Source organism: Pelodiscus sinensis, chromosome 3 (assembly GCF_049634645.1).
Source record: "Pelodiscus sinensis isolate JC-2024 chromosome 3, ASM4963464v1, whole genome shotgun sequence".
Lineage (NCBI taxonomy): Eukaryota > Metazoa > Chordata > Testudines > Trionychidae > Pelodiscus > Pelodiscus sinensis.
In genome coordinates this window covers 156,343,426-156,357,556 of record NC_134713.1, presented here as the reverse complement: position 1 = coordinate 156,357,556, position 14,131 = coordinate 156,343,426, and the positions used below count along the sequence as shown (strand labels likewise).

The window sequence follows — 14,131 nt, the reverse complement described above, 5'->3', positions numbered from 1 at the left end:
CGATGTAATACTGGTGGTGTTGATGCCAGCGGTGCCGCAGTTGGTGTCAGTGCTGACGATTGTGTTGGTGACGACGTGCCAGTTGGTTCTGGCCTTTTCTCAGTGCCTACATTGGTGGTGCTGACAGTGGCGGCTGCATACTTGGTGCCGCTGCCGCTGCCGCTGCCAACTCTGATCTGGGTGCCGCAGGAGTCACTGGTGCCAGTTCCCTCAAAAGGGCCTGACTCGGTGCCTTCAGCACAGCGGCTAATTGTTGTCCCTGAAGTGCCCAGCTTATATCCTGCACTAACCCGCTTCGATGTCGAATAGCGGAGTGGAGAATACTTTTTCTTAAGTGCATTTGGAGCAGGCCGGTGTTTGTCTGTTGCTGAAGAGTCTGCGGGCCGGAAAGGATCAGCCTTGGTGGGCTGTAGCACTTTGTTAAAGAGCAGCATTTTGAGCCTCATTTCGCGATCCCGCCTGGCTCGTGCTGTAAGCTTGGCACAGTGCGGGCATTTTTGAGGGATATGACGGTCACCTAGACACTTGATACAGTGGGAATGCCTGTCGGAGGCAGGCATCGGGTCCCGACACGTACTACATTTCTTGAAGCCGGGGAATCCCGGCATCACTGCTGCATAATGGTGAATTCAATTATGCAGTCCTTAACCACAAAGAGGATTTTTTTTTTGAAGTATGAAACAACTATTACCTCATGGAATGAGGTGTATCAGTTAACTCAAACTAAGGACTTAGTTTGAGTTAACATTTGACTGCCGCGTGTAGCCACGGGCAGTTAGTTCAGACTACGGGGATTTAAAAAGGGCGCCTGGATGGGAAGATGCAAATAAAGCCCGGGATATTTAAATCCTGGGCTTCATTTGCAACTTCAAATGCCTACATTAGCTTCCCTAGTTCGAACTAGGGGGCTAGTATAGACATACCCTTAGAGATAGGATGAGCGATTACCGAAACACCCTCTACAGACGGGTGGAAGGCTGAGACTGCAGCTAAATGAACCTTCAGTGAGGCGACTGCCAAATTCTGAAAATGTAGATAAAGAATGTAGGCCAATATTTGTTGAATGGGTACGCGCGAGGGGTCCATGCCTTGTGACTAGCACCAGGCCAGGAAGCATTGCCATTTATAAAGGTAAGACCTTTGGGTAATTTGACGTCTGCTCTGTATCAAGATGTCTCTCACTGCTTGGGAGCAAGCTAATTCCGACCCCTGGAGCCACTCAGGAACCACGCCATGAGGTGAAGGCGGCTGATGCTCAGGTGCAGGAGAATGCTGTGTTGCTGCGAGAGCAAATTGCTCACATGTGGAAATCATTTGGGTTGAGATAAAGACATCCGCATGAGTTGTGGTAACCAGGTTTGACAGGGCCAAAACGGTGCTATCAATATTACCGTTGTGTCATCCGTCAGTATCTTCCCTATCATTCTCGGTATGAGGGGAAGTGGTGGGAAGGCATGTGACAGGTGGTACATTCTCCAATTGAGGAGAAAGGTATCCCCCTTTGAGTCAGTTCCTATTCCGGCTCTTGAACAGTAAAGGCGACACTTTTTGTTGCACCGGGTCACAAAGAGATTTATGTCTGGGTATCCCCAAGACTGAAAAACATCGCAAACTACATCATCGAGCAGTTCCCATTTGTGTTGCAGATGGAAGGTCCTGCTCAGAGCATCTGCAATGGTATTGCTCTTGCCGGGGAGGTAAGCAGCTGTGAGTGTAATACCATGCCGAATTGCCCAATTCCATAGACGTATGGCCTCTGCACACAGGAATTTGGATCTGGCACCACCTTGTCGATTTATGTAGTAGACTGTGCATATATTGTCCATAAGAATCTGTACAGTGGTCCCTCGCAAATATCGGACGAACTGGCGGCATGCGTTGAAAACTGCTCGAAGCTCTAAAAAATGTACATGAAGTAGGGACTCGTGAGGTGACCACAAACCCTGGACTTGATGATGTTGCATATGTGCTCCCCAGCCAATAAGGGATGCATCCGTGGTGATCTGGATGGATGGGGCTTGGACATGGAAGGAAACGTCCACTAATGTGTTATTCGAGTCGAGCCACCATGCGAGGGAGTCCCTCACCCAGTTGGGGATAGAGGTAAGTTTGTGGGTATCGTCTATGGCTAGTTTGTAGATTAGAAGGAGCCAGTGTTGAAGGCACCTCATGTGGAGCCGGGTGTGAGGAATGACGTAGGTTGCTGCTGCCATGTGGCCTAGCAACTGGAGACAAGTAAGTATGGAGACCGTGGGAGCGGTGAGCAGAATGTTTAATAGCTCCTGAATAGTTTGAGATCTGTCGACTGGTAGATAGGCAGTAGTGGTCGTAGAGTCCAGCCTTGCTCTGAAAAAGTCAATGGACTGGGATGGAATCAGGGAGGACTTTGGTAGGTTGATGATGAGACCGAGGGCCTCAAATATGTCCCTGGTAGTAGCTACTGCCTTCTGTGCCTCGACTGCGGAGTAGGCTCTTATGAGGCAGTCGTCGAGGTACAGAAAAATTGTGATCCCAGAATGTCTGAGGTAAGCGGCTACGACTGCCAGGGTCTTTGAAAATACCCTTGGAGCAGCCGAAAGCCCAAAGGGAAGCACTGTGTACTGATAGTGGTCGTTGCCGAGGGTAAATCAGAGAAATTTCCTGTGGGCTGGGTGGATGGCGACATGAAAATAGATGTCCTGAAGGTTGAGGGACACAAACCAATCCCCTTCGCTGAGAGTTGGAATGATAGAGGCCAGAGTAACCATCTTGAATCTTTGTTTTCTTAGATAACGGTTGAGCCCATGAAGGTCGAGGATCAGTCTCCATCCGCCGGACTTCTGCCTGAGGAAGTATTGGGAATAGAAACCTTTGCCTCTGAATTGACGTGGGACCATCTCCACCACTCCGATGGTAAGTAGATGCACAACCTCTTGTCGCAACGGGTTCGTGAGAGAGGTTCCTGAAAAGGGAAGGGGAAGAAGGGCTGGAAGGGGGGAGGGTAGTGAAAAGAATAGAGAGACCAGATGTTATGATCTCTCTGACCTATCGATCTGTGGTGATGGTGAACCAATGACAGCGGTAGGGTCTCAATCGGTGATAGAATAATCTGGTTACTTGAGAGATGGCCTGTAAAAGGGGAGTGGTGTGCAGACCTTTGACAGGTGTGTCAAACCTGCTGTCGAGACTGTTGTTGGGTCTGCGTCTTGGTAGGCTGTTGGCGCCATCGTTGCCTTTGTTTGTGTTGGTCGTAAGGCTTGAATCGCTGTGATGTTTTTTGTGAGAGGTGGATTGAGTTGTGGAGGAGTAGTTTTGCTGCATCCTCCTCCTGTTAGGACGTTGCTTGGGCCTGTTGTCATATGGTCTCTGCTGTTGTCTATAGTAATTGTAATTATAGTCCCTAGCCCTTTGATAGAGGGTATATTTACATTTCTTATTAGGTGGGGTGTACATCCCCAGAGTGCAGAGTGTCATTTGAGAGTCCTTCATTGAATGTAGGCTCTCATCTGTGTTGTTAGCAAATAGCTGTTTTCTTTCAAAGGGGAGATCCTCCACCCTTGATTGGAGTACCAAGAGAACTGCAATGATTGTAGCCAGAAGACTACCCATTACAATGGCAGTGGCTGTAGCTCAAGAGGTGGAGTCTGTGACATCCATAGCGGCCTGGAGAGCAGTTTTTGCTATTGATAAATCCTCCTTAATAATGGATTGGATGTGAGGTTATTTATTGTCAGGGAGGCCCTGTAGCAGGTTTTGTAATTTGACATAGTTGGCGTGATCATAATTGGCCAGAAAGGCTGTATAATTTGATATATAGAACTGGAACGTGGCAGAAGAGTACACTTTGCGGTCAAAGGTGTCTAGCTGTTTGTGTTCTTAGTCATGGGGCATAGACTTAAACTGTGGGTTCTTAGCCTTGTGATTAAGTCCACCACCAGTGAGTTCAGTGGGGGGTGTGCAAAGAGAAAATCCATGTCTTTTGCAGGGACAAAATATTTTCTATCCGCTCTATGGTTTGTCGGCGTAACAGAGGCTGGATTTTTCCACAGATCATCTGAAGGTTTAAGGCCAACTTAATTGATTGGTAAAGCTACCTTCGAGAATGCTGTTGGTTGTAATATTGTGAGTAATTTGTATTGTTTATCTTGAACCTCTTGTAATGTGATGTCTTGGGATTGGGCTACACATTTAAACAATTCCTGAAATTATTTCAGATCATGTGCCATTGGAGAAAGTGAGGTCTGAAATACCGCTTTGTCTTGTCTGGATCTAGGTTTGTGTGAGGAGCTCTCCAAATCTGAGTGAGGTGAGTTGTCGTGCTCATTAGAACCCACTTGAGAGATTACTGAGGGCAGGTGAGCAGGTGAGAAGCACGCAGGGATGGTGGGTTAGCGTCTGGAAGTGTGCTGTTGTACAGATGTAGAGGCTGTGTCTTGAGTGACAGGCATAGGAGGAATGTGATTGGTACCCTTGCCATGTGTCCCAGAGGGCCCACTCAGGCTGGAACTGATGTGGGGGTACATCCACAGTTGGTTGGACCACATAGGATACTGCTGGAGGGAATGGTCTTTGTATGAATGCCAAGAAGCCAATGATGGAGGAGAGGAATGGAATGACAAGAACCTGCTCCTATGCCCTCTACCATAATAAGATCTTGGGGATAGCGGTGTAGGGGGGCAACCTGTGGCATCTTAGCATGCCCTTGCACTGTGGAGTGTGGCAAGCAAGCTGTCTCCCCATGTCATGTGAGGAGATTTTTGTAAGTGCCGTGTTTTGTGCAGCGTTTTTTTATGCTGCAGTGCCAGGGGACAGTCAAGGTCAGTCTGCCCGGTTTGTTCGGACATCGAGCGAGAGCTCACAGCAGCCACAGGTGGAGGCATATGTGGCTTCGCTGATGCCACTGCCTCTGTGGCGCCCGACAGTGTGGCGAGTTTAGATTCTGCCTCAGCTCTCCTGGCTGATGCAGACTTGCATTTCTCCATGGTGCTGGAGACTGATGGCACAGGGTAACAAGAGGCTCTAGGCTGTGCTGATAACGAATGTGCTAGGGAAACCCTTGTGGCTTGAGAGTCTTTGTGGGGTGATAAAGCTGCCCTATCAGAGGGCTTTTGCTGTCCCCTCACTTCCTCTGGTTTGTCCCCTGAAGATTGAAGAGACTTTTCCCAGAGGAGGGTTTTAAGCCGCATTTTGCGGTCTTTTCTGGCTCTGCCCGTTCTATTCAGGCAGTGAGGGCTCTTATGTGCTGCTTGGGACTCCCCCAGGCATTTGACACAGGAAGCATGGCTGTAAGAGGTAGGCATCGAGTTTCTGCATGAGTTGCATCTTTTAAAGCTGGGGGAACCTAGCATGTTGAAGAGAAGATGCGGTGGCAGCGGCTGCTGCTTTTTTTTTCAAATGTAACCAATGTTGAAACTAGCTATAACTAATGAAATTGTGAGGTAAAGCCTAAACTAATTAAAAACTTCTTGTTCCCCTGTGAAGAAGAAGAGGGCTGCCCTGAACTCTGTCTTCAGCCAAGGACTGTTGAAAAGGAACTGGTGGGACTTGCGCAGCGTGCACACTCCACAAACAGCAGGGACGTGAGATGCTAGGTGTGCAGATGTGGTGTGAGGGACACTGCTCTGCACACCTCTCTGATCCCCGGTGCGAGGACCTGAATGGAGTACTAAAGAAAGGTCAATTCTCACTTAAAGACAACTCTAGAACCTCAAACAAATTATTTCTGGTAACCACACAGCACAGCTACATCATAAGCATTCAGGAACCCATCCCTGAAATCAACCCTAGTGCCAACTCTGCCCACAAATCTACACAAACTTTTTCATCACTGGACTCAAGCACATCAGCCACCAAATCAGAGGCTCATTTAACTGCACATCCACGAAACCTTTTTAGGCTCAGGGGCCACTGACCAACCAAAAAATCAGTCAGGAGCTGCACACAAGTAAGAAGCAAAAAATCCCCTCCAAAACCCCTCACTGATGTGACCCCTCACATTTCCCTTGCATACCAGAACCTAGGGGAGTACAGGCTAGTAGATTTTGTGTGCTCCAGCTCCATGGTGAGGCAGTAGGGGGCTGGAGCACCAGCGCAGGCTCTCCAGTATTGGGGGAGGCCCTGAGTCTTGGGAGCCATATCCAGGCAAGCCAGTCACTATATCTAGCCCCCAGGGCTGAGGTTCCCCATCCCTGCTGTAGATGGATTGAACAGATATTACTAAGAATAGAATTTGGCCCATGAGCTTTATTATGGCTAAGTATTTGGCTATGGGGCCAAATCAGTATTCCACTAGACCTGTTCTGTGTGAAGGTTTCTACTAACTTAAACACTTAATTTCACCTATTGTTGAAATGCATTTGTATATGAAATATAATATTCTAAGAACGGAAAGTCATCTACCAAATGTATTATAGGAACTTTTATTTAAAATCACAAATAATGATAATTTTATTAAATAAGATACCTTTTGTACTTCATGGTAGTGATCTAAAGCTATAATCCAGTTACACATGGAGCAACAGGCAATAGAAACTAGTCCCACTTTCGATGGGCTAAAATCAGGTGATTTCACATATCTTTTCAATTGCAGAAACACCTAAAAACCAAACAGGTTAAATTTTAGAACATGACTTAAAAGTTCCCGCAGATTTGAAATGTTATTACAGGATTCTTTGTTACTTTAGGAGAAGACCACAGAAAATCTTTTTGGGTATTTTTAATCATTAGCTGTAGTTATTAGTTTATTGGTTATTTATTAGCTATTCCATTTCCTTGTACTGACACTGGACCCTGAATTCCTAAACCATCCCTGACATGTGTCTGTCTCACCTGTTCTTAAAAACATTCAATGATAGGTATTCTACAAATTCCCTTGGCAGTCTATTCCATTATTTAACTATCCTTATAATTAAAAAGTTTTCCCTTATATCTAATTTAGATCTCCCTTGTTGAAAATTAAGTTGATTACTTCTTGTCTTATCAGGTCAGCATTGTCTTTATAACAGCCCACAGCATATTTGAACAAAAGTATCTGGTCCTCTCTCAGTCTTTGCTCAAGACAAAATATATCCAGTTTTTTTAACCTTTCCTCACAGGTCAAGTTTTCTAAAACCATTATTATTTTTGCTACTCTCATCTGGATGCTTTTCAAATTGTCCACATGCTTCTGAAAGTTTAGTCACAATATTACAGCTGAGTCCACACCAGGGCCTGGAACAAAATCTGTGCAAATTGTCAGGCTCTGGGTTTGAGACAGGAAGGTCTGGTAGTTAAAGATGTGGTTAAGAAGAGATATAAAGCTGAAGATGGCCATAGTTTTGGGCAACCCTGAAACTGAGTTAGGGATAGGCTATGGATCAGAACTGAGGTCAGAGTTCATAGACAAGCCAAATCAGGATTGTAGTTTGAGTCTAGATGTAGGCCAAAGATTGAAGCTGGGTGGGAATCAGTCTGAGGGGTCAGGAAGTGAAGGCAGGGCTGGAGTGCATCAATAACAGGGTTGGAGCATGATAAGATCATACAGAGTTAATTTGTGGATGTCGTGAAGACCAGGACTTTAACAGTGTTCAAAAAAGAACTAGATAAATTCATGGATAAATTCACTGTAGTGGCTACTGCTATAGTGAACTAGCCGCACTCAACCAGCCAAATAGCCACATGTGGCTAGCATGTTGGACACCATGGATCTAGTTCATCCCTGATAGATGTCTATATAACCTACTCTTAAATATCTTCAATGATGGAGATTCAACAACCTCCCTAGGCAATTTATTCCAGTGTTTAATCATCCTGACAGTTAGGAAGTTTTTCCTAATGTCCATCACAACATCCCTATGCCTTAATATTAAGAAGAAAATTCTGGTGAGGGAAGAGAGATTAAAAGGCTTCCTAAATAGCAAAAACTTAAATTTGCCAATAGGCAATTAATCCTATATTTTCCTAAACTAACCCCAAAATGTGCAGCAGAACTAATATAATAAGCTACAAAGTGATGTGTCATGGATCCTAGGAAGCACTGTCTTACAGCTATAGGCAGTGAGAAGGAAATGAGTTACAGTTGGATCCCTCCACCTTTGATGCCCTCAAAATAAATGCTGCTGACAAAAAAGAAACATGGAGAGCATGTACACCAAAACAAACAGATATACTAACAAGTACTTAAAGAAGAAACTAATGGCTGATTTTTTTTCTAAAAGCATTACTTTCATTTTTTTTCTACATACTGTTAGAAAAGGGAAAATTCTGTGTTTCTCCAGTTCTGAATTAAGTACTAAACTAGTTGAGGGGTGGAAAAAGAACCTCCTCCCAGCTCAACTATCTCTGCACTTCATTTTATCCTCAGCCTTCATCTGAACTCAGAGCAGCCAAAGACCTGATCTAAATTGTGTCAGTTTGCAATAGTTCGCTATGGGTCATTACACTGGCACACAGCACAATGTACTCAGGACTTTCTGTTTCCTCACCCTCACAGCCTTCCTCTGACATCGTCCATACTTCTAGACCTGCCACAGAATCCAGCATAAAGATATTATTTCAGGTCTATACTGGGAAGAGAAAGTCTATCCATGATAGACTTTATTTTATTGCAGAGGTTGTTTCTGCTTCTGTCCTCTTTGCAACTCCTTCATCCTGCCACAGTGACTGCAATATCAAACTGAATCTTGTCTAAAAGTATTATATACAAACTTCAGGCTTTTATTGAGACAAAACCAATACCCTTTGAAAAACCCTAGAGGAAGAACTGAAGATGAGTTATTAAGCACTAATTCCTTCCATTTACCTTTTCTGGTAAATTATCTTTATCCAGAGTAACCAATTTTTTGAGGAATCCTGGATCAGCAAGGAGGAGTTTTGCTGTTGCCCAACTAGGTTTCTTTTGCAGAAGAATGCAAACTGCATTCATAACAGTTAGTACAAGAGGAGGAGGATGAGTATATACTCTGTTAAAAAAAATGAAACATTTGAGAAATTAACAAGAATCAGCAATTTCATACAAAACATTTTTACAAAGAAAATACTGTGCGGTGTATCTTCTTTTAAAGTATCCACTATTGGCTCACCTCAAAGACAGGCTACTGGATTAGATGGTTCAAAAGTCTCATCTACTAAGTTAATACTAATTTCTGTGTTCTTACTAATTAGTATATAACTATAGCACAAAGCACTGAGATTATACAAATAGAATTCACATACTTCTATAATCATAGAGAAAAACTACTGAGATCTGATGACATCATCCTTCACCTCTTTTCCCTGAGAAAAGTTTGTGCATAAAAGTGTAGAAAAACAATTATGGGGGTAGTGAGTGTGTCTGTGCCTTGATTTAGCAAGAGAATAAAGTAACCCATAAGAACTAATTGGACACATGAAAGCATAAAGAATTAAGAATAAAAAAATGATTTAGTGTGAAGTGCAGCACTGTTTGCACTTTGAAAATAATTTTATTTAGTTATGGATACTCTGTATGGAAGGAATTCAGGTGGAAATCTTTGCTCGGTTGTGTAATTTTTCAACATTGTTATTCCAGAACTGAAGATTGCTATTAGTTGGAACAGTCACAAAGTTTTAAAACAAAACAGACGTACCTGAGTTCTGCAACGTGAGCTTTGTCCAATGAATCTAGAGCTGTGAGGGCTTTTTCCAAAGCTGGCATTACAGCATTTAGCTCTTCAGTTGCTTTCTATGTTATAAAACAGAAAAACAAAATTCTACAACCCACATAAGAAGGTTAGAGTTGGCATTTTCCTTTGGCAGTATGTATTTGACCAAAAACATTTTTCTGTACACTGCAGTAGGAAAACATTTGTTTTGCAAGTCACACACACAGAAAGATGATTTATAAAATAGTAAGGTAATTTTACTATTTGCACAATTGCTTTTCTAATCAAAATCATGCTTGAAAAATCTAAAAGAGACCTAACATTTTTTCCTACTTCCAATTTTATATTTTTGTGAAAATTCCTAACAAACCAATATATATGCTGGAGGCATATGAAAATTTATGCAGTTCTTGGAACTATTTATTATTATCATAAATAGAACTGGATCTTGCAAGGTTACTAATGCCCAGAGTGTTTTAATGCTTTGTAAATCTAGGCCAACAGTAACCATAAGCAGTAAGAGACCACAAGAGACTCAGTACCTGGGCATATTCTTCTACAACTTTTGTTTCTTCAGCCATTATTTCTTCATCCTGTTTAACAAGGGTTCGAACCTGCTCCACTACTATTGAGTCTCTATGAAGTTTTTCCACAAGTTCTTCTATCTCCTAACAAGGGGAAATAAAAGGTTTTCTTTTGAAATTTTGATTACAGAATTTCAAATATGCTTGGTGAGATGATTGAGTAGTGAGTAGTGAGAAGGCAAACATTTCAGAAACCAATTGTGTTTTTCTTTTTTAATCATGAGCTAACCAGGAAGTTGACTTGTCTTTTCTGTGTTTGGGACCTGGTCTACACTAGGGCTGAGTCTAGATTGGCATGATTTTGCGGAAATACTTTTAATGGAAAAGTTTTTCCATTAAAACTATTTCCGCAAAAGTGTGTCTAGACTGGCACGTATGCTTTTGCGCAAAAAGTGTTTTAGCCTTTTAGCCATCAGGGCTTTTTTGCGCAAAACAGTTCTTCCCTGTCTACACTGGCCCTCTTGCACAAGAGGACTTTTCCCGAGCGGGAGCATGAAAGTATTTGCGCAAGAAGCACTGATTTTGTACATTACAAAGTCAGTGCTCTTGCGCAAATTCAAGCGGCCAGTATAGACAGCTGGCAAGTTTTTGCACAAAAGCGCCTGCTTTTGCGCAAAATCTTGCTAGTACAGACGCACCCTAGGAGTTTAGGTCAAACTTCGCTTCATTAGGTCGATTTTCTACACAATAAGTCCACATCACCAAAGATGTGCCACTGACTTTCAGAGCTATTAAAGTCATTTTTGGTACTCCTGCTCTTCACGAGGAGTAACAGTATATTTGACCTTGCATGATCCACTTTAGGGTAGTGCAGATGTAGCGCTGTGAAAATTGATGTTCTTGGCCTCCAGGAGGTGTCCCACAGTGCCCCAATGTGACTGCTCTGGCTAGGACTTATAATTTTGCTGCTCTGCAGGTGCACAGGAAAAGCCCTGGAAAAACCTGAATTCCAGCATAGCAAGCAGACCTCAGAGCAGGCCAGCATGGCGAGCAGACCTCAGAGCAGGCAGCATGCCTCAGCAGTATACCTGACCATGAATGCCCAGGGTAAAAAAATGAGCTCCATCATGGAGAATTCAGGCAATCTTAGATCTGCTTGCTGTGTGGGGAGTGGAATCTGTTCAGGCAGAACTATGAAGCAGCAAAAGAAATGCTGATATCTATGACAAGATCGCACAGAGCATGGAGGAAAAAGAATACGCCAGGGATGCCCAGCAGTACCACATGAAAATAAAGGAGCTCACATAGTTGTATCAGAAGACAAAGGAGGCAAACAGACAATCTGGATCAGTGCTGCAAACATGCTGCTTCTATGAGCAGCTTCATAGGAGTCGAGTGGGGACTTGGCCAATTTCCGAACCCAATTCATGGGTTCCTCCCAAGACAGCCTTGGGAGATAACGCAGAGGACAGTGTGGATGAGGAAGAGGAGAACTGGTCAGCAGGGAAGTGGAGCATCCCATCTCACAAACAGCCAGGATTTTTTTTATAACTTTGGAGACAATCTCCTACTCCCAGGACATATCGCTGCTGGACCCTGATGGCAAGGAGGGCACTTCTGGTGTGTTCACATTTTTAATCATGCTGCAAGTGGGTTAAGGCAATTGGGCATGATCTGTGGTGACCACTCTACCTGCACAATGAGGGTTCCCGGAAAAGTTTGTTAATGTGTCTGGAGACAGAATGGGAATCCTTCCTCTACATATCCATAAAGCTCTCATAGAGGTGCTCTTTCATCCTTCTGACAAGATTTCTGGGAAGCCCTGCCTTATTCTGTCCTCCATGGTAGGACAACTTTCCACGATGAGCCAGTAGTAAGTAGTCTGGCATCATTGCAGCACAAAACACTGAAGTATAAGGTCCAAGTTTCTGGCCACATACAGTCAGCATCCACTCCCTTTTATTCTCTGTGATTTAGAGCAGACTGATATCAAGTATGGCAATCTGGATGTAGGAAAAGCTATATAACAGATACTATTGCAGTACACTGTTGGGATTTTTCAAAGTTAATTGGGGTTTGGAAAGGCCCGCAACCTTGGTGAGGGTCTGGCCAAGGCAGGCATTTTCCTTGCTAAATTATAGGCCAGTTTTCCTTTTACATGAGACCCGCTTTCTACCTCCTTGCTGCCTGTAGGAAAGATAAGTGAGGCCCGTTTTCTCCTCCTTTGCCACTGCTGAGATTGTTGCTCTAAATTGCAACTTGATAAATGTACCCATTGTTAACAGTGCCTCATTCTATCTCTTGCTTGTTCTTACATGCTGCAAAACTTATCAGGGCCATAGCTTCTTTCCCCCTCCCTGTAAGCTGCTGATTAAGACAGTATGTAAATTCAACTAAAAACCAGTAAACAACAAACAGTGGTGGATATAATTGTATTTATCACCTGCTTATTAATATTCATTATATGGGAGTTAATCTTCCTAAATAAGGGTTTATGGAAAGTAGTAATTAATGTGTGAATTTACATATTAAAACATATAAAGGAGTATAACTGCTGCCAAATCATTGGCACTCGCAATGTGTGTTAGGGATCCAAGGTAAATGTGCATGAGCAATAAAGTGGTCCAATTACTCCATCCACTCCTGAGTCTCCTGCTCCTTCTTCTTCCAACATACATCTCCATTTGTTCATCCGCAACACAGCATGATTTGAGCCCTTGCCCTTCTGCCATTCCTGGAACTCCTCCCACCTGCAGGCTCCTGTGGGAAGGGAAAGTTGCACTCTCCTGGCAAATGTGGGGTGCCGAACACATGATCACTATGTGAGCCCCTGCCCTGCTGCCATGCCTAGATCCCTCCCTCTCTCTTCTGCCCACAGGTTCCTCTGTGTCCATGTGAGTGAGCTCTTGCCCTGTCACTACAGCAGACCCCTTTACTACCTGCATGCAAGAGTGGCCCGAGGCCGGCTGCGGCAGCTGGCGCCCCAGGCGGAAGGCGTGATCAGCGCCCCTGCCTGCACAGCTGTCAATGGCCGTGACGTAATCATCAGGTGCCCGGGTGCCCCGTGACATCATCATTGGGCGCTCTGGGCTGGCGACGCCCTAGGTGACCGCCTAGTCTGCCTAGGCTCACGGGCCACCCCGATTGCATGTACCTGTGTGAAAGGAAAGTTGCAATCTCCTGGCAAACAAGGGGTGCCAAACACATGGTTACAGTGTGAGACCCTGCCCCCACACCCACCATGGCCCCCCTTTGCAAATGCAGATGATTGCCTAGCTGATGGAGCTGCTATTTGCAAGCACTATGTGTCACATGCTTTCAAAGTGGAAGCAAAAGAGCAAGCTCTGAGCTGTCCCTTATTATGCCTGCTACCCAACAGAGTCCAGCTGCTCTCTTAAGATCTCTGTGTTGTACTTGCTACATAGTGGGTGCTTAAAAGAATAATTTTGGTGTTTTGTTCATAACACATGCCTATTGTCTTGGACAGACTTCTTTTATGCAAAGGGTTTAGGTTTTATGTTCCACAATTTATCTCCTGGAAAGTCTGCTCTTGCAACAGCAAGCCTGTTGCCCACTTCCCTGGCTCCTCCAGCTGTTTGGCTAGAACAAATCAGAAGGTGAAAACATAATTGGGATGACATGTTAAATGAGCAAATGGAATACACCCACTTGGACAGAGTGCAATTAAATGAATGGAGGAAAATGCTGCTGCAGGAGATGGAAGAGGAGCATGAGGACAGGAGAGCGTGCAGGGAAGAAACAGGAGAACATCTGGAGGATCATGGCAGAGCTGATGACATGTCTCGTAGACTCACAGGAGAGTCAGATGCACAGACACTCTCTCCAGCCCATGCTGACCCACATTCTCTCCTCATCAACTTCCATAGCTTCATTTCCCAGGTGCCTTAGAATGCAGGGTTGGGGGAAGAGTCAAGGGCAGCCTCACACTCCACCCATAGGGATATGTCCTGGAACAAAAGGCTATCCTTCACACATCTGCCTGATTGTTGCAGAGGGGAACTGTAATAT

At 44.3% G+C, this 14,131-nt stretch overlaps 1 protein-coding gene across 4 annotated transcripts in view; it reads right to left on the bottom strand.

Moving 5' to 3' along the window:
- The window catches only part of DNAH14 (dynein axonemal heavy chain 14), a 599,282-nt gene that overhangs the window by 104,995 nt on the left and 480,156 nt on the right, over window positions 1-14,131 (bottom strand). For all 4 annotated transcript variants that reach the window (XM_075925276.1, XM_075925277.1, XM_075925279.1 and 1 more), the window contains 4 exons: window positions 10,121-10,246; window positions 9,564-9,658; window positions 8,759-8,918; window positions 6,443-6,574 (listed from right to left, as the gene is read on the bottom strand). In XM_075925276.1, the coding sequence (XP_075781391.1) occupies window positions 6,443-6,574; window positions 8,759-8,918; window positions 9,564-9,658; window positions 10,121-10,246 (513 nt within the window). The remainder of the gene's footprint in view (window positions 1-6,442; window positions 6,575-8,758; window positions 8,919-9,563; window positions 9,659-10,120; window positions 10,247-14,131) is intronic.